Raw genomic sequence first — 26,814 nt, 5'->3', positions numbered from 1 at the left:
TTCCAAAGGGGTGATTATGCCTCCCCAACGTGTGGCTGCGAGGTCGGCCAGGGTCCCTGACTGCCACCCCCATCCCTGCCACCCCCCGCAGACTTCCCGCCCTGGTGGAGCGCCTGGCACCCCTGACCCAGCCGGCTAACCCGCCAACCCACCGCCAGCGGGTGACTGGTGACCTAGGATTGCAGGGAGGGAAAAGGGAGCATCCTTTTAAAACCAAACTGAAGCACTGGGCTGAAACCCGAGCCCCGCTTCCCTGGAAGCCCCAGTCCCAGCAAGGGTCATCAAGGGTAGGGGAGGTCAGGGAGGAGGCCCGCGCACAAGGGGCCTTCAACTGCCTAATCCAACACCACCCTATGTTTTGTTTCAAATAAGCTGATGTCTTGTAAATTAATACTACAGAGAATATACGGTTTACCTGTTGATATAGGGCTACGATTAGGAGAGGGGTGATTTTTAGCGTCCCCTTTGTCTAAGGAAAACAAAATCCTGCTCTCCTTCTAGGTCTTACTGTGTCTTCCCCTGACTAGGGGTCAGACTCAACATGAGCCAGAGAGTGACACGCAGAATCAAAATCAGCAAGTAGGTAATCATACTCAAAATGAATTCTTAAATTTTCTGAAGACTGTTAGAAAAACCTGTGAAGGGGTGCCTGAATAGCTCAGTCAGTTAAGGGTCAGCCTTCAGCTCAGGTCATGATCCCAGGGTCCTGGGATCAAGTCCTACCTGGGGCTCCCTGCTCAGTGGGAGCCTGCTTCTCACTCTCCCCACTGCTCATGCTAATAAATAAAATCAGGAGGGGAGGGGAGAATATGAGGCAGTGGATGTTAAGGGTACCTGACCAAAGAGGACACACCTACCTTGATTCAGGAAAGATCAAGTGAATTGAGATAGGCACTCAGTAAGGTAGCTATCATTATTTTTATTGGATCTTTCAGGCAATATTTAACTTCTGCAGAAAATACATTGGCAATAACCGTCAATACATGGTATTGTGATTTCTTAATTATCATACAGACACTGAACTCAAAAAGTGGTTATTGCAGGTGCTTGAGCTCCTTCCTTGCTCCTCACCCTGAATGAATCCTGCTGGCAGATGACTTCCTCGGGAACAGCCTTCTTTTGTGTCCCTCACCAATCAAGGATCGGGGTGTGTGCTCCTTGGTTGCTAAAACCTTTTGAAGGTAACAGAAAAGAAGAATGGTGTGTGATATAGGAATGGGGAGCCTATAAGAGCAGAAAGAGTTCCTCAGCCCAGCTGAGCTGATCACCCCCCGACCCCCCGAAGCCTTGTCCTGCCAGAGCTGAGCGACCTCAGCCTCTTGTCACTCTCTCTGGATTCAAAACATACAGAGATTCGGGAATAAGCCAACCCTATTACGGGGTGGGGGGTGGGGGGGTAGATCACTGATGTGTGATAGGAGTTGAGGGACCCCATATGGTCCTGCTTTCAGACTGTCAGGATGTCTGGAGTACTAATTTACACTAGGATTATTGTGATTTAGAAAATACTACCTTCCATTCTTCCCTTTTTTCAAACCTCTGAATCTTGGTCCTCCACCTTCACTGTCAGCTGACAGATGACCTTCTCACTTGAGTAATGAAGTAAACAGAAATAAACAATGTTCCTGCACAAAATTCACCAAGCTACATCCATGTACTGTGCCTTCCATCTGAGTTCTGAATCCCACCTCTTTACAGGTAAAGGGGGTAGGAAGGATAGGGGAATGGATGAGGGGGACTATTTTAACTAGAGAAGTCAGAGAAGGCTTCTCTGAGAAGATATTTGTGCAGACGTCTGGGTGAACTAAGGGAGCGAGACACGGAGAAATCTGGAGAAAGAGTGTTCCTGGGAGAAGGAATGACAGAAGCAAAAGCCTGAGAGAGGAGTAAAGTTGGTATGTTCAGAAAACAAAAAAAAGGCTGGTGAGGCTGAAGCATAGCAAATGTGGAGAGAAGGCAGGAGATGAGGCTGGAGGGGAGACAGGCGCCTAATGGTCAAGGGACTTAGACCATGGTAAGGAATTAGAATAAATTCCAAAGTGTGAAGGGAAGCCATTCACAGGTTTTGAGTAGGGGAGAAATCGGATCTAACATTTTTTAAATATAGCTTCTGCATGGAGAACAGATTACACAGGGGCAACCACAGAAGCAGGAAGACCAGTTAGGATCACAATGGCCTGAAATGGTGAGAGTAGTGAGAAACCGAAAAGTTAATAAGCCAACAGAGCTGGCACCTGTTAGACATGGGAAGTGGGGAAAAGCAAGAAATCAAAGACAACTCAGACTTTTGTCCTGAGGGGTCCTGGTTGGATTATAATCCTATTCCCCTGAATGAGGGGAAATCTGGAGGCAAAGCAGGTTTCTGGTAGTAAGAGGGACATAAATACAAAAGTAAAGAATAATCCTTTTGGGGGCTGGTTAAATTCAAGATATTCACAACCATTATAACATATATTTGTAAGGTATCAGTACAAAGCGACTTAGTTTTTGTTTTTTCCTTGCTATCGATTTAAACCTGTTCTATTGACGTAGTTCCCTGCCCCACTTTACCTGTTTTATTTTCTCACTGCACTTATTACTAGCTCACATATTACATATTTATTGTCTGTCCCCGCCATCAAAATGTAAGCTCCTCAAGATCAGAGATTTACCTCTTTTGTTTACCACTATGCCCCTCAAATACTGCTTGGCTCAGAGTAAGTGCTTGTTAAAATTTTGAGGAAGAAGGGCACCTGGGTGGCTCAGTCAGTTAAGTGTCTGCCTTTGGCTCAGGTCATGATTCCAAGGTCCTAGGATCAAGCCCCATGTGTGTGTTGGGGGGGGGTCCCTGCTCAGTGGGGAGTCTGCTTTTCCCTCTCCCCACCCCAGCTCATGCTCTCTCTCGCACTCTCTCAAATAAATAAAAAATCTTTAAAACAAATTTTTTTTAAGATTTTATTTGAGAGAACATGCATGAGTGGTGGGGAGGGGCAGAGGGAGAGGGAGAAGCAGGCTCCCCACTGAGCAGGGAGCCTGATACAGGGCTCGATCCCAGGACCCTGAGATCATGATCTAAGCCGAAGGCAGATGTTTAACCAACTGAGCCACCCAGGACCCCAAAATCTTAAAACAATTTTTTGAGGAAGAAAGCAAGCACGCACATGGGAGGATACTAAAACATTACGGTAAAAGGAGTTAAACTACAAAATAAAGTTTTGTGGGGTTTTTTTAGATTTTATTTATTTACTTGAGAGAGAGAGCACGAGAGGGAAGAGGGTCAGAGGGAGAAGCAGACTCCCTGCTCAGCAGGGAGCCTGACATGGGACTCGATCCCGGGACTCCAGGATCATGACCTGAGCCGAAGGCAGTTGCTTAACCAACTGAGCCACCCAGGTGCCCCAAAATAAAGTTTTAATAAAACTTCCATGAGTGAACAAAAAAAGTAGCTCCCTTATCCTTTGGAGGTAAGAGTAGGGAAATGGAGAGACAGAAGAAAGATGGAAAGACTGTATATTTGGACTAACGTACCATTCCCATATTGATTTCTAACCAGAAAATGATTTCTAATCCACTCCTAAGAGAGGCTCTACCCCAGGGCCTTGGGACACACAAGGGTGTAGAGAAGAGATCTGAAGGGGAAAAGTGGCACGTAGACCTGGAAGCACTAGACTAAGTGAGACCAGTCACGTGGCCACCAAGTTTAATTGTAGTTATCTTGGGATGAAAAATCTGCTCTGTGAACACCTATATTTCTATATATTTTACATTAAATTTGGGGGCTTTTACTTCTTAAATTTTACTACATTGAATTTAGTATATGATGCTTTTGAAAATTTTCTGCCTGTCTTGGTTGAATTAAGGGGAACAAAATTTGGGGCCTGGCTTGAGTGTGGTTAAGTGGTAAATGGTAGAGATGATAGAGATGGATGAGAGACAGAAGGGTTAACATTCCTAAGAAGGAGGTAGGAAAATCTGATAACCCACCCACCAGAGGGCATATGCATGTGTAATAACTCCTAGGGCAACTCTCTCCATTCCCTCTGAATAAAGGAAGCTGCTTCTCAGTTTCTTCTACTCTCTCCCTCGCCTTGTTTGGGGTGAAGGGGGTGCAGTCCACTGCCTCCTCTCTTCCTGAAAGCCTGTCATACAGAGAAGCTCCCAGCTGTTCAGATTTTGGTATCAGCAATTGCTACCTTGTGTATGGCAAAATAGGACTCTCTCAGCTCTCACCGCATCCTGGTCCCCATCCCCTTCTATCTCCTGCTGAGGGTCAACGAAGTGACCTTCAGAGTTGGCCTCTTTGAGACTTGGACTCTTTCTCTCATGAAAACATAGAGGTTCTTTTTCCAGAAAGGATGATCCTTTGTTTCTATAAGAAGGAACCAGAAAGGAAAGTATTCTCTTAAATACAAACTCAATTGTAGCATTTAATTTTTTTTTACTTTGAAGTTGGTGAGTTTTATATGAATCTATACATTTTTATAAAAAAGAAACCCAAATAAATAGCATTACCTGGCTTTAATAGTAGTTTCATTTGCAATCACTTTGCAGCTTAATCAAACAGCTGAGTGAGGCTCTTTCAGAGTAAATGACTGCCTCACAGAGTTGTCCATTATGTCTTCCCAAGGAAAGTCTAACTGCCAAAGACAAGTATGCTTTCTCTACCCCTGATGCCGTAACTGGGATGTTTCCCTAATTCATAGACAGGAATCTAATCTTCCACCTCTTTTCCGGGGCGGGGCAGAGCTCAGAGACTTAAGCCTCTAGTCTAAAATATAGGTCCTCTGGTACTCTAATATGCAATATTCTCCTTCACATCTGGGTCCCACTCTGCTAGAAGAGATATTTGAGGACAAACCCCTCCTTTTATATCATATATAGAAATTAAATAGGATTTAAATGTTTATTTACCTAAAACCTGACCCAAACAGATCCATGAGTCTGTGGCAGTTAGGGATTGTAGAGAAACTTACCCTTTTGAAACCTAGGATGCAAGAGTGATTCTGACTCATTCCATCTTTTAAGGCCTTTAGCTAACAAGTGAATAGGGCTTAGTTTCAATATTTCTATTATCCCTCAATTTCAACTCCCATTCAAAAAGCAGAGAAACAAACTGAGGGTTCTAGAGGGGAGGGGGGTGGGAGGATAGGTTAGCCTGGTGATGGGTATTAAAGAGGGCACGTATTGAATGGAGCACTGGCTGTTATATGCAAACAATGAATCATGGAACACTACATCAAAAACTAATGATGGAATGTATGGTGACTAACACAACATAATAAAATAAAATTAAAAACAAAACAGCCAATTTTTAAACCACACCTCTAGTACACTGAGAAGACCACAATGTCCAGCTCCATCTCTAAGAGTCATCTGTTTCTACAATTCGTCATTAATCATCTTTCTCCTGCCCACGGCAGCATCAAGTCTCTCTAAAAGCCCTCTGGCTTCTGCCACACTGCATTTATTCATCAAATTCTGAGCCTCTTCAGAAAAACGAAAGGGCACTGCGGCTTACTTTGGGGCTTTTTAGGAACAGAAAATTGTACATCATACAAGCTCATTTTTCTTCTGCTTTGCTAGGTTATTTTTTTTATATTTTTTATTATCATCAACAGCTTTACCGAGGTGTAACTTACACACCATAAAATTTGCCCATTTTAAGTGTAGAAATCAATGATTTTTAGTATAGAGTTGTCTAACCATCACCATGATCTAATTTTAGAACATTTCTATCAGTCTAAAAACCTCATGCTCGGGGCACCTGGGTGTCTCAGTCGTTAAGCGTCTGCCTTCGGCTCAGGTCATGATCCCAGGGTCCTGGGATCGAGTCCCACATCGGGTTCCCTCCTCGGCGGGAAGCCTGCTCTCCCTCTCCCACTCCCGCTGCTTGTGTTCCTGCTCTCGCTATCTCTGTCTCTGTCAAATAAATAAATAAAATCTTTAAAAAAAAAAATAAAAAATAAATAAAAATAAATAAAAACCTCATGCTCATTTACAATCACTGCCCATTCCCAACCCTAGGCCTAGGCCAACAACAATCTACTTCCTGCCTCTATAGATCTGCCTTTCTGGACACTTCCTATAAATAGAATCATACAATATGTGGTCTTTTGAGACTGTCCTCTTTCACGGAGTAGAACAGTTTTGAAGTTCATCCGTTTCATAACGTGTTACCAGTACTTCTCTTCCTTTTAATCACCAAATAATACTCCATGTATAGATATGGCACTTTTTTTTTTATCTATTCACCAGCTGATGAATATTTGGGTTGTTTCCACTTTTTGGCTATTGTGAATAATACTGCCATGATCACTCATGTCTAAGTCTTTATGTGGACATATGTTTCCATTTCTCCTGGGTAGGAGTTGAATGGCTGGGTCACATGGTCACTTAAAGTTTCACATTTTGAGAAACTGCCAAACTATTTTCCAAAGTTGCTGCACCATTTTACATTCCCTGCAGCAACATCTGAGGGATCTCATTAGTTTTAATCAGATAAACATGTTATGTAACTATATAGAGAAATCTCTTACTTTAATCCTGTAAGTAGGCAATTGAGATGATTCTCTCTGTCACACACACCATCGTACATACTACCACTCTCCTCGTAACATCTCTTCACACTGGGTGTACCTACTATCCACCAAAACTAGTCCAAAATTCCATTTTTACTGCTCCAATTCCAATTAAAAATCTCCTAACCTTTAACTTTGAGTTGTTAACAGTTTATTTTCGGTCTGTGCTTGTTATTTCTGAATCTGTTAGCAATTTGTTCTTTCAAACCAGACAAAATTGAGGCAAGTTGCCACCTCACCCAGACACAGAGGCGGGAGATGCCTGATGTCACACCACCAGAGTGCAGTGTATGCCTCAGCACTATTCCAGCAACTTAAAAGGATGGCAGGGGCTGGAAACACTGCCAAGGATCTTTAATGAAAAAAAGCAAAGCTATGGAATAATGGACTTACTTGTAAATAACTGCTTTTTCTTGCTGAGATTCAACAGGATGAGGAGTTCTTGTCAAGGGTTTCAAATCAAAACTACAATCGTTAAAATTCATTTTCACTTTTAACCTTTAACAAGATAACATGTGTGAGGATGTTTTGAAAACAAAACTATCTTACATTTATAGAGAAATCATTGTTATACATTGACTGCTATGTATATTGTCCAAAAGACCATTTCAAACTAGTATACTTTTTTTTTTTTTTAATTTTATTTATTTGACAGAGAGAGACACAGTGAGAGAGGGAACACAAGCAGGGGGAGTGGAAGAGGGAGAAACAGGCTTCCCACTGAGCAGGGAGCCTGATGCAGGGCTCGATCCCAGGATCCTGGGACCATGACCTGAGCCAAAGGCAGACGCTTAACGACTGAGCCACCCAGGCGCCCCTCAAACTAGTATACATTCTTGAGTGTTTCAGAATTACTGAAATCGGGATGCCTGGGTAGTTCAGTCGGTTAAGCATCTGACTCTTGGTTTCAGCTCAGGTCATGATCTCTGGTCCTGAGATCCAGCCCTGCATCTGGCTCCCTGCTCAGTGGGGAGTCTGCTTCCCCCCTCTTTCTCCCTCTGCCCCGCCCCCTGCTCCTGCACTCTCTAAAATAAATAAATCTGGGCGCCTGGGTGGCTCAGTTGGTTAAGCGACTGCCTTCGGCTCAGGTCATGGTCCTGGAGTCCCAGGATCGAGTCCCACATCGGGCTCTCTGCTCAGCAGGGAGTCTGCTTCTCCCTCTGACCCTCCTCCCTCTCCTGCTCTCTGTCTCTCATTCTCTGTCTCTCAAATAAATAAATAAAATCTTTAAAAAAATAAAAAATAAAATAAAAATAAAATAAATAAATCTTTAAAAAAAAAAAAAGAGGGGTGCCTGGGTGGCTCAGTCGTTAAGCATCTGCCTTCAGCTCAGGTCGTAATCCCGGGGTCTTGGGATCAAGCCCCGCATCAGGCTCCTTGCTCAGCAAGGGAGCCTGCTTCTCCCTCTCCCTTTGCCCCTCCCCCTGCTTGTGCTCACTTGCTCTCACTCACGCTTTCAAATAAAATCTTTTAAAAAAATAAAAATTTTTTTTAAAGATTTTTTTTTCAATAGAGAGAGAGAGACAGTGAGAGAGGGAACACAAGCAGGGGGAGTGGGAGAGGGAGAAACAGGCTTCCCGCTGAGCAGGGAGCCCGATGCGGGGCTCGATCCCAGGACCCTGGGATCATGACCTGAGCCGAAAGCAGACGGTTAACGACTGAGCCACCCAGACGCCCCAAAATAAAATAAATTTTAAAAAAAGAATGCTAAAGACAAAGATTTTATAAGCAGCCATAGAGAAAGGATGAAAATCAGAATGACAGCAGACTTCTCATAAACAGAAACCAAAAACAAGAAGTGTATCTTTAAAGCATTAAGAGAAAATAAGTAACAACCTAGAATTTTGTATTCAGCAAATTATCTTTAAAGAACAAGAATAAAGGGCGCCTGGGTGGCTCAGTTGGTTAAGCGACTGCCTTTGGCTCAGGTCATGATCATGGAGTCCCGGGATCGAGTCCCGCATCGGGCTCCCTGCTCGGCAGGGAGTCTGCTTCTCCCTCTGATCCTCCCCCTCTCATGCTCTCTGTCTCCCATTCTCTCTCTCAGATAAATAAATAAAAAATCTTAAAAAAAAAAAGAACAAGAATAAAGATATTTCAGGGGTGCCTGGGTGACTCCGTCGTTAGGCGTCTGCCTACGTCTCAGGTCATGATCCCAGGGTCCTGGGATGGAGCCCTGCATGAGGCTCCCTGCTCAGTCCGTCTGCTTCTCACTCTCCCACTCCCCTGCTTGTGTTCCTTCTCTCGCTGTCTCTCTCTCTGCCAAATAAATAAATAAATAAATAAATAAATAAATAAATAAAATCTTTAAAAAAAAAAAGATATTTCAGATACACCAGAATTGAACATTAAAGGCTGAACTTCAGAAAAACAAAGTCTCCAAAACTATGGTATAAAATGGAAGCCAGATGGCAACCACACGGATTCCCTCCTCTATGTAGCCATCTCTGATCTCTGCATTCCTACATATATGTCTGTTAACTTCAGACAGGAAGTTTTCTCCTGGATTCACCCAAACTAGAGATCATTTAAATTAATAAAATTATATAAACCGAACACTGAATAATTTCAATCCCAAGAAACTGATGCTCCTTTTCATTTTTTAAATTTTTTTGGAGAAGGGGAAGGGGCAGAGGGAGAGGGAGAGAATCTTAAGCAGGCTCCATCATAGAGCCCGACACAGGTCTTGATCTCATGACCCTGAGATCATGACCTGACCCAAAATCAGGAGTCAGACACTTAAACAACTGAGCCACCCAGGAGCCCTTTCATTTTTTTAATTTCTATCCAGGATCCTACCTTTGTATTTTCTGTTAGGCTGGGTTAAGTGTCCCTCCTCTGTGCTTCCATAATAAACTGTGCATATCAGTATTATCACGTCTGCCATTTGTAATGGAATTATCTATTTAAATAGCTATCTTCTCTATTGTATTGAGTTCTTTAAGGCAGTTATAACTCAATACATAAGTCTCTGAATTAATTTGAAGTATGGGTTGAATTGTGTCCCCCAGAAAAAATATGTTCAAGTCCTAAACTCTGAGACCTGTGACTGTGACCTTATTTGGAAAGGTTTTTGCAAATGTAATCAAGTTAAAATGAGGTCATAATGGATTAGGGTGAGCTCTAATCCAGTGACAGATGTTATAAGATGGAAATCGGAGGGGCGCCTGGGTGGCTTAGTCATCTGGGCATCTGACTCTCGATTTTGGCTCAGGTCATGATCTCAGGGTCGTGGGATTAGGCCCTGCATGGAGCTCCAAACTCAGCACGGAGTCTGCTTGTCCCTCTCCCTCTGCTCTTCCCCCCACCCCACTTGCACACTCTAATAAATAAATAAATAAAATCTTAAAAAAAAAAAAGAAAAAGGAGGGAAATTGGATACAGACACAGAGGGAAGAAGACCATGTGACAATGGAGGCTGACATTAGAGTGATGATTGCCTGCAGCCAACAGCAGCTAGGAAAGAGACAAGGAAGGAGGCTCCCCTAGAGCCTTCATAGAGGAAATGGCACTGTTGACCTCTTGATTTTATACTTCCAGCCCCCAGAACTGGGAGAAAATACCCAGTTTGTGGTACTGTATTACAACTGCCTTAGGAAACTAATATGTAATAATATTTCTCAAAACTGAATTCCTCTCCGGGCACCTGGGTAGTTCAGTCATTAAGCGTCTGCCTTCAGCTCATGATCTCAGGGTCCTGGGATCGAGTCCTACATCAGGCTCCCTGCTTGGCGGGGAGCCTGCTTCTCCCTCTGCCTCTGCTGCTCCCCCTACTTGTGCTCACTCTGTCAAATAAATAAAATCTGGGGCTCCTGGGTGGCTCAGTCATTAAGCATCTGCCTTCGGCTCAGGTCATGATCCCAGAGTCCTGGGATCGAGCCCCGCATCGGGCTCTCTGCTCAGCAGGAAGCCTGCATCTCCCTCTCCCACTCCCCCTGCTTGTGTTCCCTCTCTCGCTGTGTCTGTCAAATAAATAAATAAAATCTTTAAAAATAAATAAATAAATAAATAAATAAATAAATAAATAAATAAAATCTTAAAAAAAAAAAAATTCCTCTCTGACTCTTCCTTTTCCCTGGCCTTCCAAATCTGGCCACCAAAATCTAAAATTCCTTTGTTTTATCACATCAATCTCCTCCTTCCGTTCCTTTTGCCACCATCCTGAGGCCTTTATCAACATAACATAGGTCCTTACAAAAAGTTCAATGATCTCCAGCTTCCAGTCCTATCTTATCTCTAATCTATCATATACAGCATATGCCAGATTAAAGTTTCCAACATTACTATCCTCAATGACTCCCCATTCCCTACATGATAAAATCCCAATTTTTAAGATGGCATTGAAGGCTTTTCACAAAATCACTCCAAACTAGTCTCACAGACTTAACCATTGACTAGTCATCCACTCATTCATTTCACACACAATTAGACAGTTGCAAACTGTATGATTAAGTAAAAAAGTATATTTGTGTCAAGTGATGGGACAAAAGAGGGACTGGACCAAACTGACCAGTATAAGGAGGTGGATTGGAAATATTTTGAGATTTTTTAGATTTATTTATTTAAGCAATCTCTACACCCAACGTGGGGCTCAAACTCAAACCCTGAGATCAAGAGCCACATGCTCTACCAAATGAGCCAGCCAGGTGTCCCAACTGGAAATATTTCATAGAGAAAGTGTTAAAGTGGCATTTAATAGACTCTTGGAAACAGTGTTTTCCTCAAAAAAAGACTGGGTATAGAGCAGAAGACCACAGAAAGGCCCCATCAGTGGCAAAGACACACAGGAAGATATCAAGACCTTCAGGTAAACAAGTGCAAATCCCCACCCATTTCCCTGGATCCATCTGTACGATAAAGCAAAAGCCTTAAGCTGCTGGGAAGAGGGAAGTAAATTCTTCCCCAACCCCCAGGACAACAAGCAAAGATATACTGCTTCTGGAAGAGAAGTAAAGGCAAAACCTGTCTGCCTATAGAGAAGTAAGAGGGGTACACCCAGGACCAAGGCAAGGATCCAGTGCTATAGGATAATGATAGAAGTAAAAATCCTCTGTCCCACTGGGAGAGACCAACCACTTCAGGTCCAGAATCCTACACCTACACCAAGCAGAGATCTGCCTCTGTTGGAAGAAGGGCAGGAAACTCACCCAAGAACAACCACACAAGAGTTTGGCTGCCACAAGGAGAAGGGAAAGGAACTCTAAGAACATGCTATTCCTGAGGCCCAAGCACACAGAGCATGCCTAACACTGAGGTGGGATAAGGAAAACAGAAAAAGGGCGCCTGGGTGGCTCAGTTGGTTAAGCGACTGCCTTCAGCTCAGGTCATGATCCTGGAGTCCCAGGATCGAGTCCCGCATCGGGCTCCCTGCTCGGCGGGGAGTCTGCTTCTCCCTCTCCCACTCCCCGTTTGTGTTCCCTCTCTCGTTGTGTCTTTCTCTGTCAAATAAATAAAAAAATCTTAAAAAAAGGAAAACAGAAAAAATTCCTCTGCTCCAGCTATGAGCCTAGCAATAACAAGCAATAGCAGTATACTTCTGGGGATGAAGCAAGACCATGGGAGAGACTCACCCCACACCTCTGTGACAAAGGCTTACTGAAATAGCCAAAAACTGAAAGGGAAGAAGGAATGCTTGAGAAAACCCTTCTGGCATGCCAGGCCCCACCCTAAGCACAAGGTAACAGCAGCCCAACACTAAAGGCATTTGAAGCCTGTAGCGCACTAAAAATAACAATGCAATAATAATACCTAAACCCAGCTCAACTTCTGACTAGATAAACCCAATTCTCCACACTAATGCTTGACAGAAGAAAAGGATATCTATTTCTAGACATACTCAGTCTATACTGTTCTACCTCTATTGCCTGGTATTCAATCAAAAATGACAAGACATGCAAAAAAAAAAAAAAAAAAGGCAAGACAAAATAACCTCAAATATCTAGCATTTAATAAAAAATTATAAGACATGGGGGGGTGGGCAAGACAAAAAATAACCCATTGTCAAGAGTGAAAGCAATCAATAGAACCACATTCAGAAATGACCCTAGCAAGGGAACTATCAGAGAATTTAAGATAACTATGACTAATCTGTTAGAGAATCTAGTGGAAAAGTGAACCTGTATAAATGGGAGAATTTCAGCAGGTGTGAAAACTATGTGAAAAAAAATCAAATGGTAATGCGGGAAATAAAAATCACATCAGAGACAAAGAATTCCTCTGATGGACTGATCAAGAGATGGGACAAAGGGGCACCTGGGTGACTCAAGTCACTTAAGCATCTGCCTTCAGCTCAGGTCACGATCTCAGGGTCTTGGGATCGAGCCCCGCATTGGGCTCCCTGCTCAGTGGGAACCTGCTTCTCCCTCTCCTCCCTGCTTGTACTGTTGCTATCTCTGTCTCTCTAAATAAATAAAATCTTAAAAAAGAGAGAGAGAGATGGGACACAGCTGAGGAAAGGCTTAGTGAATCTAAAGATAGGTTAGTAGAAACTGTCCAACTGAAATATAATTAGAAAAAAAAAATTTTAAACACAAAAGAACAAACTAAGAGCTACAGAGCCATGAGACAATCAAATGGTCTAACATACATATAATTGGGAGTCTCAGGGGCACCTGAGTGGCTCAGTCAAGCATCTGCCTTCAGCTCAGGTCATGATCCCAGAGTCCTGAGATTGAGTCCCACATCGGGCTCCTTGCTCAGCGGGGAGCCTGCTTCACCCTCTCCCTCTGCCCCCACCACTGCCCCTGCTAGTGCTCTCTCTTGTGTGTACTCTCTCTCAAATAAATAAAAATCTTAAAAAAAAAAAAAATAGGGCGCCTGGGTGGCTCAGTTGGTTAAGCAACTGCCTTCGGCTCAGGTCATGATCCCGGAGTCCAGGGATCGAGTCCCACATCGGGCTCCCTGCTCAGCAGGGGGTCTGCTTCTCCCTCTGCCCTCTTCCCTCTCGTGTTCTCATTCTCTCTCTCAAATAAATAAAATCTTGGGCGCCTGGGTGGCTCAGTTGGTTGAGCGACTGCCTTCGGCTCAGGTCATGATCCCGGGGTCCTGGGATCGAGTCCCACATCGGGCTCCTGGCTCGGCGGGGAGCCTGCTTCTCCCTCTGACCCTCTCCTCTCTCATGCTGTTTCTCTCTCGCTCGCTCTCCAATAAATAAATAAATAAAATCTTTAAAATAATAATAATAATAATAATAGGGGTGCCTGGGTGGCTCACTCAGTTGAGCAGCTTGCCTTTGGCTCAGGTCATGATCCCAGGTCCTGGGATCGAGCCCCACATCAGGCTCCCCACTCAGCGAGAAGCCTAGTTCTCCCTCTCCCACTCCCCACTTGTGTTCCTGCTCTCACTATCTCTGTCAAATAAATAAAAATCTTTAAAATAATAATAATAATAACTGATTTCTGGGCGCCTGGGTGGCTCAGTTGGTTAAGCAACTGCTTTCGGCTCAGCTCATGATCCTGGAGTCCCGGGATCGAGTCCCGCATCAGGCTCCCTGCTCGGCAGGGAGTCTGCTTCTCCCTCTGGCCCTCCCCCCTCTCATGTGCTCTCTCTTTCTCATTCTCTCTCTCAAATAAATAAAACCTTAAAATATAATAATAATAATAATAATAATAATAATAATAATAATAACTGATTTCTCAGAAAGAAAAGAAAAATAGGGCATAAGAAATATTTGAAGTGATAATGGCCTATTTTCCAAAATAAATAATGAAAGATGTCAAACCACAGATACAAGAATCTCAGAGCACCCTAAGCAGGATAAACAGAAAGAAAGGGAAAAACAAAAAACAAAATACCTAGACATATCATAATCTAGCTATTAAAAAGCAAAGAGAAAATCTTGAAAGTGCCCAAGAAAAAAGAAACATCAAAAACAGGAACAAATATTACAGATTTCTAATTGAAAAATTAATTTTTAAAAAAATCAGAATTATGGTAAAATTTATACCAGTCAAGAAGAGTTTTCAAATTCCAAAAGGTTCCATAATTTCTATTACATTAACCATTACCTGCTCCTTTTACAAAATTCACTTTCTATGTAGGTTGTAGGCAGCTTAAGCCACTCATTTGGAGTCATAAAGTGCCTTGAATTAGAAATTCTTGGGAATCTGGAATGCAGTTTGGCCTTTTCAATCTCTTTAAATTCTTTCATTGTATATATTTTGCCTGCAAGAAGATTAGTAACCTAGATTAGCACCCTTAAATGCAACTCCCATTGCTCTTGGGTTATGAAATCACGTAACAATCAGGCACTGAGTACCAGTCTCACACTGAAGAAGAGTTCTTTTTTCATCATCTTTGTCATATTGTGCCTTTTTCAAAGGGTCACGAAATGGTGGAACGGTAACCTACAAGAAAAGCATGTCTTTGAGGACAGGATTGCAGGTCTTTTTCAGTCTACCTTAAGCATCTATGTATGGCTCTTAGGCCAGAAGAACCAAGAATAAAGTATCTACAAACTACTTCAGTGTAACCATTATATATATTTAACATTTTACAAAGAAATGTGGGCACTCCGATACATCTCTTAGCAAGGCCCTCCAGTCATGGTTAGCTCTTGTGTTAATAGCTTTTCCAGATCACTGTGGATATTCTTCTTAGACACTCTACCCAAATTCAGTAAGTGGTAGTTTCTTAAAGGTTATGATGTGCAATCTGAAACTGTATCAATAAATTATTCAAACTCAACTACATTAAAACCCATTGGTCTGGGGCACCTGGGTGGCTCAGTCGCTAAGCGTCTGCCTTCAGCCCAGGTCATGATCCCAGGGTCCTGAGATCGAGTCCCACATAGGGCTCCCCGCTCAGCAGGAAGCCTGTTTCTCCCTCTCCCACCCCCCTGCTTGTGTTCCCTCTCTCGTGGTGTCTCTGTCAAATAAATAAATAAAATCATTAAAAAAAAAATCCGTTGGTCAATCTTGAACTTTGAATGGATCTTTTATCTATGTCATGGGTTGAGTATTTCGAAAAAAATTGTATCACTGAGTTTTGTGAGAACTTCCAAATGTTAATACATTTCATTATACTATAATCAATCACTCTCATCAGAAAAGTCTAAGAGTATTGGGAAGCTGTCACACTCACGATGATATTTTTCCAAAATTCAAATTTTTTGCTTGAAAGCTCACATTTAACCATTAGCAACAAATATTGTCAGTTGGTTTTCTTGAAGTGACACTTTATTAATTTCCAGAAAATGTCTGCCAAATATCCAACACTTAATAACCACAGTTTGTAAGAGATTCTTTCAAGTAAAAATGGTATACCATGGGAAAAAAATTAACCAGTATAGCTCACAATTCATACAATCATGCTCCATTTCAGTAGGCAGCAGAAATGCTCCTTGCATACTTCCCATTTCATCACACAGAATATTAAAAAGATGTGTACTCAGGAGCAAGATTTAATAAAATTAGTAATTTTTAATGTTTGATCAAGGACATTCTTAAGTGAAATTGAATTTTATTGTGAGTGCATGGCAATGAAGAATATAATGACAACCAGTAGGATTTGGTGACACTGACTAAGCAGTTCTCAGGTACCAGCAGTTTTACCCACCATTGATTTTGCACCATCAGAGCAAAAGTCAACAATATGAAAAAGGCAAATGGTATTTGGCACTATTATGAAAATATTTGGCCTAATGGACCCCTAAAAGGGTTTCAGGGTTCTCAGAGGTCTATATCCCTCACTTTAAGAACTGCTGCTATGACTTCAACATGCTCAGCTTAACTTAAGAGGCCACCTATCAGCTTCATTTAGAAAGGCAGCATGGTAAAAGAACTGCAATTCTGATACAAAAAGATGTGGTTTCAGGGCCTCCTGGGTGACTCAGTCGGTTAAGCCTCTGACTTTTTATTTCAGCACAGGTCATGATCTCAGGGTCATGAGATCCAGCCCCGAGTTGGGCTCCACACTCAGTAAGGAGTCTGCTTGAGATTTTCTCTCTCCCTCTCCCTCTGCCCGTCCTCCCTCTGGGGTAAGCGTGTGTGCTCTCTCTCTCTCTCAAATAAAGTAAATTTGTGTGTGTGTGTGTGTGTGTTAGATTTTGTTTATTTATTTGACAGAGAGAGACACAGCGAGAGAGGGAACACAAGCAGGGGGAGAAACAGGCTTCCCGTGGAGCAGGGAGCCAAATGCAGGGCTCGATCCCAGGACCCTGGGATCATGACCTGAGCCGAAGGCAGACGCTTAACAAATGAGCCACCCAGGCGCCCCAAATCAAGTAAATCTTTAAAAAAAAAAAAAAAAGATCTGGTTTCAAATCCCAGTTCTGCCCCTTACTAGTTATGTTACAAGCTAGTTTATATAAGGCTCTAGCTGTATCCTTGAGTCATAGACATTTTAAACTGCTGGCATTTGCAGACAAAGCAGGTTTTTTGTTATTTGTTTTGCCAAATTGCTCGGCAGGGAGTCTGCTTCTCCCTCTGACCCTCCCCCCTCTCATGTGCACTCTCTCTCTCATTCTCTCTCTCTCAAATAAAATCTTTAAAAAAAAAAAGATTATTTGAGAGAGAGAGAGGGAGAAAAGGAGAGAGTGGGGAGACTGAGAGAGGGAGATAATCTCCCCACTAACTGCGTAGCCCAACTCAGGGCTCGATCTCATGACCCTGAGATCATGACCTGAGCAGAAATCAAGAGTCAGAGGGGCGCCTGCATGGCCCAGTCATTGAGCGTCTGCCTTCGGCTCAGGTCATGATCCCGGGGTCCTGGGATCGAGCCCCGCATCGGGCTCCCTGCTTAGTCGGAAGCCTGCTTCTCCCTCTCCCACGCCCCCTGCTTGTGTTCCCTCTCTCACTGTCTCTGTCTGTCAAATAAATAAAACTTAAAAAAAAAAAAAGAAAAAGAAATCAAGAGTCAGAGGCCTAACCAACTGAGCCACCCAGGCACCCCAGCTGTTATTAACATAACACTGTGCGATGATTAAAATTATGTATTTACATTTATTGACAAAGAAAGAAGCAAATCATAGTACTGAGGAAAAAATGCAGATTATAAAACAATGTGTTACACCAATTTGTAAAATAAAAATGTGTATATACACCCACATATAGAAAGCAAGTCTTGGCTATCCAGAAGAATATACAGAAAAATGTTAGTAAGTTCACTCTGTGTAATGAAATTGTGAGGGTTTTAAGATTTATTTATTTGACAGCAAGAGAAAGAAAGAACATGAGCAGGGGGAAGGAGGCAGAGGGAGCGGAGAAGCAGAATCCCCACTGAGCAGGGAGCCCCACTCAGGGCTCCATCCCAGGACCCTGAGATCATGACCTGAGCCCAAGGCAGACGCTTAACCGACTGAGCCACCCAGGAGCCCCTGTGAGTGGTTTTTTAATTCTTTACTTAAAAATAGATTGGGGGGGGCGCCTGGATGGCTCAGTTGGTTGGGTGACTGCCTTCGGCTCAGGTCATGATCCTGGAGTCCCGTGACTGAGTGACTGAGTCCCTCATAGGGCTCCCTGCTCGGTGGGGAGTCTGCTTCTCCCTCTGGCCCTCCTCCCTCTTGTGCTCTCTGTCTCTCCTCTCTCTCCCTCAAATAAATAAATAAAATCTTAAAAAAAAAAAAAAGATTTGGGGGGGCACCTGGGTGGCTCAGTAGGTTAAGCGTCTAACTCGACTTCAGTTCAGGGCATGATCTCAGGGTCGGGAGACTGAGCCCTGCGTGGGGCTCCATGCTGGGCATGGAACCTGATTAAGATATTCTCTCTCTCTCTCCCCCCCGCCCCTCCCCCAACTCTCTCTCAAAAAAATTTTTTATGTATCATGAAAATGTATTACATTTGTAACAAATTTTTAAGTCTATTAAATTTTTAAATATTACCTATTACTCAATTATTATACAATATTTTCAAATTTTTATAGAGGTTTAATTTACTTTGGACTTTGGCTTTTTTATTCCTTTCTAAGATATGGAGATGGGAAATTATTCTTAAGATGTTACTGCGTTCTTAGGGAATCACTAAAGAACTACTTATATATTAGGGCTACTCAGAATAACCAACCACATAATACTAAAAATAAGAAATCTATCCTACCTTCAGAAAATTTGGGTCCTCTTTGCTCATATAAAAAGGATCATACTCTTTTGGATCATAATGTTCTATAAATGCATTTCCCTATAGGAAGGAAATAAAACTACACATAACAAAAGATACACAATTAATTTTGAGCATAACAGGATAACAGGATTCAAGAGTCACACAGTTCCATTCTTCTGCTTCAAAACAGCATTAATAACAAATGCAAAGGGGAAGGGAAGACCAAAATTGAAATTAAACTTAATGTAGCCAAGTAATAACTATTATAGTGACAGAAGGAATCTACTTAAAATTTGCAAGAATAATGAATGTTGGAACACTAACAGATTTGGGAATTTGTTTTTAAATGCTTACTAGTCAAACATCTCAGATCTCTTAGAAATGCCAAAACAAGTATTTTATAGCATTGTAAATAACTGAGTCCTAGAACTACATATAAATATCCTGAATCTACAGCCCAAATTTAATTGGTATATAAAATTAATAATTACATTTAAAAAGCAAAGAAAACGGATTCTAATGTACACATTTAAATCCAGACCTAACCCTCTTCCCTCCATCCTTTCCACATGCCCTGGATTTAGGACACAGCATACACTGTAACAGAGTAGAGATTATACATTTATAGAGTCAGAAGGGGCAGGCTGTTTGGATGATTATAAAGGTAATCCTAGTTTTAAACCAACGGAAACAAGTATCAAATGACCTCTTCGTACCTTTTTATTTACATGTTTTAAAAAACTATCTAATTCTTCTTGTCTCCTTTTTTTAATCTTCTTATATGAACAAACTTTTTCTATTATTTTCTTCTGGAGAGGATGTGCCACATGGTCAGCCCATCTTTTATGTAACATCTCTTTTCTTCTTGCCTTTAAAAAGTCATGATGTTGTAAACACTTATCTAGTTCCTAAAAAACATTGATGGAAAAGGCAATTATTTTAAAGCTTTGTTGTTCTAAAATTTAAATTCATTTATATTCCTAAGAATAACACACAAAGTCATTCATTAATTCAATCATTTATTTGGCTTCTACTGGGTGACACACACTCTACTGGAAATAGTGACTACTACATAGATAAATTAGACAACATGCCTACTCTCCCTGGAGAGACAGACTACAAAACAAATATACAAAACAATAGAGGGACAATATAGCAAAATACACACACACACATACAAAATACAGAGACTCAGATACTTGTACATCAATGTTCATAGAACCATTATTCACAGTAACCAAAAGGTGAAAACCCAAGTGTCCCTCAACAAAATGTGGTATACACAGAAAATGGAATATTAGACAGCCATAAAATGGAATGAAGTTCTGACACATACTTCAAAATGGATGAATCTTGAAGATAATATGCTAAGTGAAATAAGCCAGACACAAAAGGACAAATATTGTAGGATCCCACTTATATGAAATTATCTAGAATAAGCAAATTCAGAGACAGAAAATAAACAAGAGGCTACTAGAGGGACCTCTGGGGCAGGGGGGATGGGAAGTCATTACTTAATGTGTATAAAGTTTTGGCTGGGGTGATGAAAAAGTTTTAGAAATAGAAATAGATAATGATGATTTCATGACATCCATCTATTTGGAAATATTGATGATGGCTGTACAACATGTGAATGTAATTAATGTCACTGAATTGTGCACTTAAAAGTGGTTAAAAATAGCAAAGTTATGTTATATATATTTTACCACATGGGAAAAAAATGACTAAATTTTTCTTTTTAATTCCTAGAGTGGGAGACATTTGGGATAGGCCTTAAGAGAGTTATCTAGGAAGAGAAGGGATGAAAGAATGTGAAAGAAGTATATTCTATGGAGGGAGAAAAAAAAAAAGACAAGAGTGAAGAGGCAGAAGCTAGCACAATCTGGATGAAATGGCAAGTAGCCCATAAAGAAAATGACTGATTTAGGCTATAAACTAAAACTTCTTATCCAAAACGTATCCACCTTTCATCTAGCAAATGAAATCATGTGATTTCACAATCAACAACATGAAATTCAAAATGAAAATAAATAAATAAACGAAGAACACTGAGAGCTTCTCTAGGCTCTATCCCTCCCTAGCTTCAGGTCATAGCACTCTTCAACCATTCTTAATGAATAGCCCCTTTCCTTTTTAAACAACACTGAAGAAAATTTTTCTTTACAAGTTACCCACTCCAGTGTTTATTCTACATGGACATTCATCTTGTCTTATAATTAAGCCCATCCTGTTACAGTTAAAGCCTTCTTCTTACCTATGCATACCTGAGTAATAATTGGTCAGTGTGTTCCAGGAACAGCCCTTAAAGCCCTTAAAGCTCTTAAGAATACACACACGGGCACCTGCGTGGCTCAGTTGGTTAAGCAACTGCCTTCGGCTCAGGTCATGATCCTGGAGTCCCGGGATCGAGTCCCACATCAGGCTCCCTGCTCAGCAGGGAGTCTGCTTCTCCCTCTGACCCTCCCCCCTCTCATGTACTCTCTATCTCATTCTCTCTCTCAAATAAATAAATAAAATCTTTAAAAAAAATAAATTAAAAAAAAAAAAGAATACACACTGACTCCACAGAAGCCCTACTAGATGAAAGAACAAGTGGGGAAAAACTCCTACATATAAGTATCTATGAAACAATCCCCACAAAGTAGAAAAAGAGAAGTCAATTAAAACAATCTCAAAGATCGCTTAAGGTTAATCCTAGGGGCTAATGAGCATTTTCAATTCTATTTCCTGTATTTTCTAAAATTTGTAAATGATGATGCACTACATCTAAAATGGATAAACAAAATTTAATTTTTAATTGTGACACATTCTGTAGCCAATTCTTACCTTAATTACATGATTTTCTCTATATAATATTGATTGAATAGCTGCATCAATATCTTCTTTAGCTAATGCCTAAAATGACAAAATGAAATTTTGAAAATAAAATCTTAAAAAAAAATCAAATTATGGGGGCATCTGGGTGGCACAGTCAATTAAGCATCCAACTCAGTTTTGGCTCAGGTCATGAGCTCAGGGTCCTGAGATTGAGCCCCATGTCAGGCTCTGCACTCTGTATGGAGTCAACTTCAGCTTCTCTATCTCCCTCTGCCCCTCCCTGCTCCCATTCTCTCTAAAACAAAAAAATTTAAAAATTTAAAAATCAGATTATTAATACTATCTGGACTCGCTTTTATGTGACAGACATATCCCTGGAAAGTTCTCTGTAAATACAATTTTTCTACTTCAACTCATATCATCAAGTACTTTTTTTTTTTTTGAAAGATTTTTTCTTTATGTGTGAGAGAGTGAGTGAGTGGGAGAAAGCACGAGAGGGGGGAGGGTCAGAGGGAGAAGTACACTGGAGCCCTCATCAAGTACTTCTTAAAGGGTATTTGAATCTTTCTGCTATTTGCTATCGCTCATTCAAGGGCAAAAAATAACTCAGATCACAGACATTTTGACTCCCAGCACAGTCAAATGACTTGCCCAGAGTCGCATGGTAAATAGAACCCATGTTTTTTTCACATTTCATGTTTTTACCTTTATGAGTTAAAACAGACTCAGGCCTCTAATTGAATTCATTCAGTCATCAGTGAATTCTACTTTAATTCATTTAGTCATTATAGCTTCAAATATTAGTAATTTATATACAAGTCACAGTTTCAGATTTTTTTTTAAAGATTTATTTATTTATTTGCAAGAGAGCACACATAAGCACGGTGGGGAGGGGCAGGGTGGAGAGAGAGAATCCCAAGCAGACTCCCTGCTGAGCGTGAAGTCCAAGCAGGACTCTTATCTCACAACCCTGTGATCACGACCTGAGCAGAAATCAAGAGTCAGACACTTAACCAACTGAGCCACCCAGGCACGCCACATTTTCAGATTTTAAAGCAACACAATCTTCAGGAAATAGTTCATAACATTAATTTTATCCACTTACATAACAAATCTTCCATAAATACACACCAGAAAATACAAGCGGTTGTAAACATGTCACAAATTGTACACTTAAAAATTGTCAAAAATAGCAAACTTTGATGCTATATATATTTTACCACATTGGAAATATGATTAAATTTTTTAAATTTCCCAAAGTGAGAGACATTTGGGATGGGACTTTGAAATCTTCTCACAATTACACAAAAACAAAATATTCTCAAATTAACAGTCATTGGGGGCACCTGGGTGGCTCAGTGGTTAAGCCTCTGCCTTTGGCTCAGGTCATGATCCCGGGGTCCTGGGATCGAGCCCTGCATGGGCTCCCTGCTGGGCAGGAGGCCTGCTTCTCCTTCTCCCACTCCCCCTGCTTGTGTTCCCTCTCTCGCTGTCAAATAAATAAATAAAATCTTAAAAAAAAAAAATTAAGTCATTGGAAGTAGTTGTCTTCGGTTCTACTACTTTTTTTTTTTTTTGACAGAGAGAGAGAGAGAGGCAGGAGAGAGGGAACACAAGCAGGGGGAGTGGGAGAGGGAGAAGCAGGCTTCCTGCGGAGCAGGGAACCTGATGCGGGGCTCGATGGGGGGCTCGATGAGGGGCTGGATCCCAGGACCCTGGGATCATGACCTGAGCCCAAGGCAGACGCTTATTGACTGAGCCACCCAGGGGCCCCAGTTCTACTACTCTTGTTTTCAGAACAGATGAGTAAAATCTCAAAATCCAAGAACTAACCTTCCCAAGGATGGTTAACACCCAAGGAAATTAAGAGTCATGGGAGTTAACCAACAACTAGAAGCCTAGAAAATCCTGCACTGAGTCAGAATTTAAACTCAAATAAAGGGGCGCGTAGGTAGTTCAGTTGGTTGAGCAACTGCCTTTGGCTCAGGTCATGATCCTGGGGTCCTGGGAGAGAGTCCCACATCGGGCTCCCCCTACTGTGCGGGGAGCCTGCTTCTCCCTCTTTCTCTGCCTGCCATTCCCCCTGCTTGTGCTCTCTCTCTCGGGGTCAAATAAATGGATAAAATCTTGGGCACCCGGGTGGCTCAGTCGTTAAGCGTCTGCCTTCGGCTCAGGTCATGATCCCAGGGTCCTGGGATAGAGCCCCGCATCAGGCTCCCTGCTCGGCAGGAAGCCTGTTTCTCCCTCTCCCACTCCCCCTGCTTGTGTTCCTGCTCTCGTTCTCTGTCAAATAAATAAATAAAATCTTTAAAAAAAAAAAAAAAAAGATAAAATCTTTAAAAAAAAAAAAAAAAAACCCTCAAATATATCTAACTCCAGATTCATTTTCTTTGTTCTTTCTGCCTCACAGAGTTGCTATTCCTGGCAATCTGTTGTTCTCAAAACCAAGATGATACTGAATTAATATTCTAGACAAAAATATAAAAAACAACAATCTGAAGACACTGGAGACTGACCAAAAACAGAGAGAAACAAGAATGTAGTCAATCCTTGGAAAAAGAGAATAACATTGGTATAAGTTTTCAGTTTTTATGGACTTTTGTCTAAGAGCAGGCCTCCATCAGAGCTAAAGGTGAGGGCTCAAACCCAGAAACATGAAGTTTTACAGAATTCAAGAATTAGAAGACAGGGGCACCTGGCTCGTCAGTCAGAAGAGCATGCGAGGGGCGTCTGGGTGGCTCAGTCGTTAAGCGTCTGCCTTCAGCTCAGGTCATGGTCCCAGGGTCCTGGGATCGAGCCCCACATCGGGCTCCCTGCTCAGAGGGAAGCCTGCTTCTCCCTCTCCCACTCCCCCTGCTTGTGTTCCCTCTCTCTCGCTGTGTCTCTCTCAAATAACTAAAATCTTTAAAAAAAAAAAAAAAAGAGCATGCAACTCTTGATCTCAGGGTTGTGAGTTTGAGCCCCAGTGTAGAGATTACTAAAAAAGATAAACTTAAAAAAAAAAAAAAAAAAGATTTAGAAGACAGAGTTCAGGGCAACCATAGGAGCTGGAAAGTCAAAGGAGAAATACCTGAAATGAGAAAGCCGTAGAGGAGATGCCACCAATTTTACAAATTAACTGACCAAATCTCTGGCGGATCCTTGAACTATGTATGTACAAGGCAAACTCCTTTGGAAAACAGTTTGGCAGTTTCATAAAAAAGTTAAATTCACTTACTATATAACCCAGTCACTCTACAACTAGAAACCCAAGAGAAATGAAAGCATAAGTCCATGTAAAGACATGTACATGATTGTTCCTAACAGCTTTATTTGTAATAGCCAAAAAATGCAAAGAACCCAAATTTCCATCAGCAGGATGGACAAACTAGGGTATACAGCACTCAGCAAAAAAAAAAGGAATGAAGTACTGATACATGCCACAACATGAATTGTAAAATAATTATGGTGAGTGAAAGAAGCCAGACAAAAGGAATACATGCTGTAAGATTACATTTGTATAAAATTTTTTAAATGCTAAACAAAAGTGTAGTGACAGCAAGGAAATCAGTGATTGCCTTGAGGGTTGGCAAGGAGGGAAGGATGACAAGAGGGACACAAGAAGGAAACTTTGGGAATACTGAATATGTTCATTCTCTTGATTGTGCTGGTTTCGTGTGTGCATACATCAAAATTTTTCAAACTGTACACTTCAAATATATGCAGTTTATTGCATATGTTATACCTTAATAAAGCTGTTTAGAAAAAAATTACAATAGTTTTTAAGAACACAACAGAGTTAAAGGTGCTTCAGGACAAACTTTATAACTGTTATATAGAAAACGTAATCAGGGCGCCTGGGTGGCTCAGTTGGTTGGGCGACTGCCTTCGGCTCAGGTCATGATCCTGGAGTCCCGGGATCGAGTCCCGCATCGGGCTCCCTGCTCGGCGGGGAGTCTGCTTCTCCCTCTGACCCTCCCCGCTCTCATGTACTCGCTCTGTCTCATTCTCTCTCTCTCAAATAAATAAATAAAATCTTTAAAAAAAAAAAAAACGTAATCAATTGCCTATGATTCCACCTTAAAAAGCTAGAAAATGAATAGCAAACACAAAGTTAGTAGAATGAATGGAAATAAGAGCAGAAATGAAATAGGAAACATAGAAAAAATATTCAGCACAAGCCACTCCTCAATGCAACTACCCAAATACAAACTTCAAAATGCCACCATATTACTGTTACCTCCATAAAAGAAGGTGGCTGTGGTTCCAACCATTCTCTCGATGTCTTGGGCTTGTTAAGCTTGTCAGTTACCCGATCATCACTGTCTAAATTTCTCATTGTGGTCACAAAAAAACAGAGCCCCTAGAAAAGCTAAAAAAGTTTAGCTTATTCAGTAATGAGAATCCACAATCCTACTTTCTCTTCTGTTTAACAATCAATCCTGGCGACCACGAACGGGGGTGGAACCGATTCTGAATTAGTAGCCACCCACACTTTCCGTAACAAGAGGGTTCACCATCGTTTCTGATGAGGTCTTCAGAACCAGCCTCTTTCAAGCAGGGGAGATTCTCTCTGGACTGACCCCAGCGTCGCCCCGGAATTCAGGCTTCCCAAGTCCTTCTGCAACACAGCCCGTTCGAGACGGCGTGGCAATTACCAGCCAGGCCTCTAGGGGTCGCACTGCCGCAATCTTCTGACTCGGGAGAACGGCAACTTTCTGGCTACCGACGCCAACCCAGGGGGCTTAGAAGAGAGGGAGGGCTGCTTAGAGAGGGAGGGGCTTTCACAAAAATTTGCGTGTCCTCGAACTCTAGGAGGCCCAAAGCAACCCCCAACACACACACACGCCAGCACAGGGGGCTCCCAACACACACACACGTTTTCTGAGGGGGAGCTTGCGCCCGCGCCCGTTACACACCTACAGCACCCACCACCCCGTCCCTTCCCTCCCATCTTGTCAACAAGATTAGCGCGTGCTCCGCCCGGCCTGGCAGGAAAGCTGCAGACCGCCACAGGTACCTCAGCTCCCTTCCCAAGACTGGCTGGGCCTTGGGCTCCCTGCAGCACGCGAGGGGCCCGGCCCCTCGGCCCACGGCCCCGCAGTGGTCGGCTGCCACCGGAGAGTGCGGCCCCGTCAGCTCGGGCCCGTCGCCCCGGAATGACAGAACGTTCCAGTCTAGTGTCTCCTTGACGCAGCCCCCAACAAGCCCTGCGCCGCGACAGACGACGAGTCAGAATTCTACCGGCCGACACTGCGTCGGTGAGCCCCGCGCAACTCTGTTCGCGAGCCCAGTCCCGCGGAGAAGTAACCTGAGCGCCTACGGTGCGGGCGCTGGTGGGCGGGTCGTGGTTAGCGAACCAAACCTCAGCGCTTCTCGGTGACGGGCAGATGTTTCAGCCAATAGCTAGGCAAGTCGCCTTTCCG

The 26,814-nt window shown here is 42.2% G+C and overlaps 1 protein-coding gene across 3 annotated transcripts; it reads right to left on the bottom strand.

Moving 5' to 3' along the window:
- Positions 1 to 798: 798 nt before the first annotated feature.
- Positions 799 to 26,699, bottom strand: FAM228B (family with sequence similarity 228 member B). Of its 3 annotated transcripts, none has more exons than XM_035000678.1 (10): positions 26,409 to 26,699; positions 25,629 to 26,132; positions 21,419 to 21,487; positions 19,309 to 19,500; positions 18,590 to 18,670; positions 14,815 to 14,902; positions 14,564 to 14,720; positions 6,951 to 7,055; positions 4,210 to 4,348; positions 799 to 1,172 (listed from the first exon to the last, which is right to left on the bottom strand). In XM_035000678.1, the coding sequence occupies exons 2-10, from the start codon at positions 25,725 to 25,727 to the stop codon at positions 1,068 to 1,070; spliced, it is 1,035 nt and encodes a 344-aa protein (XP_034856569.1). In that variant the 5' UTR covers positions 25,728 to 26,132; positions 26,409 to 26,699; the 3' UTR covers positions 799 to 1,067. The 3 variants fall into 3 exon arrangements, with proteins under 3 accessions (XP_034856569.1, XP_034856570.1, XP_034856571.1); XM_035000679.1 differs by having other exon boundaries at positions 25,629 to 25,760; XM_035000680.1 differs by having other exon boundaries at positions 1,031 to 1,172; positions 4,173 to 4,348; positions 25,629 to 26,699.
- Between the last annotated feature and the right edge of the window lie 115 nt (positions 26,700 to 26,814).

Source organism: Mirounga leonina, unplaced genomic scaffold (genome assembly GCF_011800145.1).
Source record: "Mirounga leonina isolate KUSES-001 unplaced genomic scaffold, KU_Mleo_1.0 Mir_125, whole genome shotgun sequence".
Classification (NCBI taxonomy): Eukaryota; Metazoa; Chordata; class Mammalia; order Carnivora; family Phocidae; genus Mirounga; species Mirounga leonina.
The sequence above is the reverse complement of the archived record's forward strand: the minus strand, read 5'-3'. Positions and strand labels throughout refer to the sequence as shown.